The sequence below is a fragment of the Gloeophyllum trabeum genome (assembly GCF_000344685.1).
Source record: "Gloeophyllum trabeum ATCC 11539 unplaced genomic scaffold GLOTRscaffold_00042, whole genome shotgun sequence".
NCBI classification, from domain to species: Eukaryota; Fungi; Basidiomycota; class Agaricomycetes; order Gloeophyllales; family Gloeophyllaceae; genus Gloeophyllum; species Gloeophyllum trabeum.
Genome location: NW_006920451.1, coordinates 4,377 through 10,271, shown reverse-complemented (window position 1 = coordinate 10,271; position 5,895 = coordinate 4,377). Strand labels below are relative to the sequence as shown.

Sequence of the window (5,895 nt, the reverse complement as noted above, 5' to 3'; positions counted from 1 at the left end):
AGGTTATGGTCTTTAGATAGAGGTCAAAGGGAGCGTGTGCACGATGCAGTTTGTCGGATCGACTGTGGTGCAAGGGCTTTGACGTGTCAAGCCAGAAGACCGTGATGGCGTACTTGGCAAGTCGGATACGTGGCTGCATGTGATGGCGTATAGTATGATCCACGGGCACTACAACACCTGATCAAGATTGGCAAGACCTCAAGGTATCGAGGTAGCGTTCGCGGCTTCGTTGATGACCATGCTGACTCGCATGTATTGTAGTGTTCTTGTGCGAAATCGGCCACATCCCTAAAGCAGTTCACGGTCTCAAGACACCACGCTCGAGCGCGAACTTGGCAGATACAGCCCGCCGAGTCATGATTATCAGGTTTCACAACCCTGACTTGGTTTCCTCCGAAAATGTCATGTTCGCACACTGCAAGTCCCTCGAAATCACGTACTCCTCAAGCGGATCGACACTACTGCTGTCGAGTACCACGTACACACTGACTACCTCTACGGCACGTACAGTGCCTCCGAGGATTACACCGAGTTCGTCGAGCATGGGACAATGGTGCTGGTAACGACGTGACCGGATCACGAGCAGTGTCGAGTTCGACTGGGGCGCCATCACTTATGCATGACAGCCATGGTACATGAGTAACAAGACCATCATCGGTAACTACAACAACCCGACGGCTCGCCGCAGCGTACACGCCCAGGAAAGCGCTCACAAAAGTCGGGTAAGAGGATAAGTGTATACAGTCTTACCATCTACTCATCATTACCCCCAGGTATCTATTTTCAATTTGTTCGCGCTACCTTGGAGCTGCCGGTGTTACGAAAGCCGCCTCGACGACTGTGGACGTTTCTTTGTTCCATCAGGTTCTCCCCACCAAGTTCGTCCACATCTATCAGGAGATCGAGCTGACGCCATCGCGAACAAGGGGTGCTTGCTTGTTCATGCGTTATATGAGCGTGCTGAGTGGTCATGTTCACTCCGGGGGTGTCGCGTTGGCCGTCCGTCAATCCAGTCTATCCGAGTCCGCGATGGTCTGTATGAAGGAGACACATGTAGAATGTCGCTGCCGCCCTGGAAAGATGAGGATATTCCAGTACACAGATTATTCGCAAGGACCAAAAGCGCAAAAGGGTCTGCATCAAGTCACCTCGGTTGCCTCAGACATGACTTACAGGCGCGGAGCCTTTACTTGATCACAGTACGTTCTCGCCGTTGTGTCCAATAACGAGGAATACTGTTGAGCACGATATAGATATGCCCAGCATGGACAAGGTGGCGAGTTTCAACAAGCACATCCACGAGGTCTAGTGGGTGGCCCTGTTGAGGACCGCCGGTTGCGAATGCCCTCTGTTCAGTCCGACATCCTCCGCCGGCGTCGGCAGCCACGTCACTCAGCCAGATCCTGTAGTATGCCGTTGAGCATCTTGAGACTCGGGTTTCAGGCTATTCTTATTGTCTCGGAAGGGCGGAGGAGCTCTTCGGTGACTTGCCAGACGTCATGGTGAAGAGCCTCTTTCTCTCTGATAAGGCACAGTGAATGCTTCGCGACGTTATGATGAACGTCCCCCAGTCCATCAGTAATCTGGATATGCCTGGGCTACCAGTGCCACTGATAAGGATTACGGTTCGAGACCCTACGTGTTCGGTGCAGTTCTGTTCGCGCTGTATCCAGCCGGGCTGTCACCAGCTACCTGCCACAAGCCAACAGTGAGAATGTCCCTGTAGCAGTGTCTGGTGACCGGGACGAGGTCGGATTTGTTCGGCCCTCAGGTTCCCTTTGACGAGCCCGTCCACAGTCGGGCGTATACTTCAAGTATCAACTGCGCTCGGTGCCAGTCGAGCTATGGTTCCTACTGGATGTCGCAGGCATACGGTGTCGCCGCTCTCGCTCATTGGAGTATCGCGATCGCCGCATCTAGAATATAACTTACGGCGATCGAACTCATACATCCGTGGTGCTGAAATTCGTCTCCCAGCCCCTGCGGATGTAGGGTTCAGAGAGTAGGCAGACACCAATGAGATTCTCATGAACACTGCTGATAACAAGGTGAGCTCACGGTTGTGTGTGAGTGTGTGTGTTTGTTTCGAGAACGCTTACTAGGCTACCGCAGATGAATGACTGAGCATGCAAGCTCAAAATGGACACAGCTTTCAAAATTATAACGCCGACCCTGGTGTTGCTCAGGCAATCCGGTTCCGCATTAGTAACAGAGGAAACATCAACAGGAACGAGTGCACGTCAAGTTCCAAGCGCTTTGGATTGAACCTCGCCAACGATCATACCGTATGGACAGGTGAGTATTCAATATTATGACTATAGTCGAGGGCACGGAGGACTCATTGAACGGGGAGCGACCGCAGATCAAGGTTCGAGCAGTACGCTGAGATAAATACGAGGCCGGCTGCAGCAACTGGCGAGGAAGTCTGACGGTCCTGCTCAGGCAAACAAACTATAGCCTACGAGCAGATAGCTACGTGCCGGAAGACCATCTTCCCCTTGTCGGATGAACGCTCACAGCAAATGTCCCGTGTGGGCTCCTTTGCCATGAGCAAAGGCATAACTAAGAGCGATTACATTGCGGTCAGATTTGGGCGAGTTTGACTGCAGACATCAGGGAGAAGAATCAGATGTTGCAGTGAAAGCGCTCGCAGACCGTATCTTCGCCCGTTACTGCAAAATCTTTGCAAAGACTTGTACCGACAGCCGTGCGAAAGAGACAATGACTCTGCCGGGCAAGCCGACATCGTCGGAAGACGTCTGGAAGAAAGGTTAGTTGTTAATATTCCCAAGAAATCATGTGGTAGTGACGTCGATCTAGTGCAGCAGACCCTTGGTTGTCGATACGGTTTCCAATTGGGTGAAGCCTCTATGGAGGCCAGCGGAATAAAAATGAGAAAAGGCAGAAGGAGAAGAAGAGACCCGATGACAGCAAGAGGAGCCGGTGAGTCCTTCTGAGTATGGCTCCTCGGCTACGAAGGTTCACTCTGGCATGGCCAGTTATGGGGCTGCAAGATACGTTAACCAGTGGACGCTCATCCTCATCAAGTGAGACTGCGTTGAAACACCAGCTGTGGCAGGCCTAGCGGTTGTTTCATTGGGCCATCGACAAAGTCGGGCTCGGCGAACTTGCGAACGGGGTGTGACTGCGGTGGTACACTGTCAGGCGGGCCTGCCATCCGATCTACTCTCCTGTTGATTGGTACGTACTGAATTAGAACTCCTTCTATTCCATATTCCGAGTGGCTTCTACGCATACAGCATCTCATCTGTTGCACTCGCGTTGGTCTACATTCCCCCCTCAGCGTTGTCCCACTAGTTGGTTAAGAAGAGTTGCACATCTCGCCGCCGACGCGTGGTAGAGTCGGGTGATGAAGTGGATATCCTTGACTTCAGATTTCGCTGTAGGGGGGCGTTCTGGATGGCACAAACCAAGGCTCATCGACGGGCCTATCACAACCAGCACGAGGGCCTCTCGGATCAAGTGGCTTGCCCCTACGCAGCGCGCCTTAAGGTCGCTGGAATGGAGAGCCTGAATCCATACGACAACATCTCTGCCCGTAACCACACTGAGTTCATCGGGAGAATATCATCGACGCTTACGTGGAGTATTTGTTGTCTTTCCGGCAGGACAAGCACGGTCTCTACCAACTTAGATCAAGCCCGCCGATATGGAACGGGCCGCACTCCTCGTGTGCAGGTGGCATCAGGGTATCAACAACTTGATTGGCATCTTAGGAAACGAGTGCGGGCGAGTGTATGGGTATGATTGAGATCATTCTGTCAAAAATATATGAGATGAACGACTTGATGCTACTCGACCGTCCACTATCGTTGAATCTGGACCGCAACGTGATGGGCGTTGTTCAAATCCAGGAGAAACAACAAGTATAGGTATGTTCCCTGCAGTACCGCATCATACCCTATACTAAATGCTCCTTTCAGGCTTCACATGGCCTATGCGAACACCTGACGCCTCATTTGTGGTTTGCAATTTCTCAGTCTTGGTATGGCCTCGCGCTCGGTACCCTCGTCGTTTTAAGACTTCAGCGTGTTAGCAAGATGGCTGGACGATGCCCAGAAACCTTTTTGTGATGCATCGATTGGCTGGATCTCCCATTCTGATCCGCAGCTGAAGATGCTCGTTACCTCATCCAGTCTTATATCAGCGCTAACCCATTTCTCCACGTCGTACAAGCACGACATCAAGCCTCTTGTCTTTCCACTAGAGATGCAGAAGGAGGCGTACTCCGCGAAGGGCGCTTAAAGTAGTTGCGGTGCCAGAAGTTGGCTCTCATCGAGCAAGCCTATGGCAAACCCCCACGAGTGCCTCTTTCAGGTCCAGTAATTTACCCACCGTGCGTTCGAGGACGGTTTTCCCAGATTTCCTCGAGCCTGCTGACTCTAAATACAGTGTCCGGGTATCAATAACAGGACTGACATTCGGGAACAAACTGGGGTGAATGCGTGTCATGGCGAAGACCGTTTCGTCTAACTGTATGAGAAGGTCAACTCAATGCTGGTCAACCGTGTACTACGGCTGATCTCTGACCCCGACGTGGCGGAATATATCAGGTTCAAGAACAGTACAGGTCTGTTCTGCCTTCTGGTGATCATGCATTCGGTTATCCTTAATGCTCATTCACAAAAGGACATGGCCTATACGAATTTCCACGGCCTCATCCGTGGCCTGTATTTCTCGGTCTCCGCTTCCAGATCTGCGACCTCATCTTGGACTTCCCGCTTGCTGGTGAGATGACTGGATCGCCACAGACGCCCGACAGCTTCTTACAGTATCGCGATTCGTCCACGAGGACCAACCACCTCATCCAACTCTGATAGTGATACGTCGACAGTCTGTATCATACTACGATCTAGAGCCGACGGAGCTGGTGACCTCGTCAACGTCAACCAGGACCGCACGAACGACAGTGTTATCGGATACAGCAATTATTGTTGCTCGTCGCGCGACTGTTACACTGGTTCAGCAAGCACTGAGTGGACCTGGGTCACACCGTATACCAACGAACAGCTTGCCGCGATCGCTCACGACCATCTAACGGGGCGATACTCGTGTCTACTCCAGTGGAAACCCTCTTCTCCCCTTCTCCGTATGCGAGCTCGAGTGGGGACCTTGCCAAAGCCCTAGACAATGGGCGGAGAACAGTTCTCACCGAATTGATATTTAACCAATGAGGAGATGAGAAAGGAGACACTTTGGGCGTTTTTTGCAGGTGCCGGTGAAGGTGTTCAGCAGTCAAGCGAGCGGTCCTGATGAGCTTAGGCTCAACAACATTTTCCAGAATTGGGAATAAGTGGAAAATTGCGTTGATCGGTCGGATGACCTCCTATCGCGAGGCAGTCATCCGTGCGTACGAATGAGTCGCTGAGTACAAGCTGTGGAGAATATGCGGAAACTAGTCAAGATCCGTTTGAACAGCAAGATGCCATCTCGTTCCTTGCCGGTCGTATTCTACACGCTCAGCATTCAGGGCAGTTCGGGTCCATACATTGCGTTCTTATTCCTCTGATCCTGGCAGACCGAGGTGGGCTTCACTGACTTCAAGGCGGGTCTGTGGCAGAAAGATCAGCTGATCCCGAACCTGTACCGGTATTTTGACTCAACCCGCGTGTGGTCGGAGTACTCGACGATGCGGGAGGAGGCGAACATAGAAAATCGACACCACACTTTCAGAGGATCTCGATTGCAGCGTCCCGCACATCAGCATGATGTTCCAAAAGCCCTGGACCGTGGCTTGCATGCTGGTACCGACCGAGGACAATACCACCTCACTCATAATCTGTCTCAGCATCATGACGGCAATAACTGTGGGGCGGATGCCATCGCTGCTCGGGATGGTGTTAATGACATCCTATAGCACATGCTCTTTACATG

General features: G+C 52.1%; 2 protein-coding genes across 2 annotated transcripts; both read left to right on the top strand.

Moving 5' to 3' along the window:
* Positions 1 to 261: 261 nt before the first annotated feature.
* Positions 262 to 3,768, top strand: GLOTRDRAFT_97190 (uncharacterized protein; the record flags this gene model as incomplete). Its single annotated transcript, XM_007873187.1, has 14 exons — positions 262 to 478; positions 511 to 559; positions 627 to 722; positions 865 to 1,032; positions 1,176 to 1,199; positions 1,264 to 1,408; positions 1,444 to 1,534; positions 1,653 to 1,771; positions 1,798 to 2,002; positions 2,150 to 2,295; positions 2,588 to 2,770; positions 2,877 to 2,943; positions 3,080 to 3,201; positions 3,362 to 3,768. Coding segments are annotated over 14 exons (2,039 nt in total), but the record flags the coding sequence as incomplete, so codon positions are not given.
* Positions 3,769 to 5,261: 1,493 nt separating this feature from the next.
* On the top strand, positions 5,262 to 5,530 carry GLOTRDRAFT_50948 (uncharacterized protein; the record flags this gene model as incomplete). Its single annotated transcript, XM_007873186.1, has 2 exons — positions 5,262 to 5,367; positions 5,397 to 5,530. Coding segments are annotated over 2 exons (240 nt in total), but the record flags the coding sequence as incomplete, so codon positions are not given.
* Positions 5,531 to 5,895: the final 365 nt, after the last annotated feature.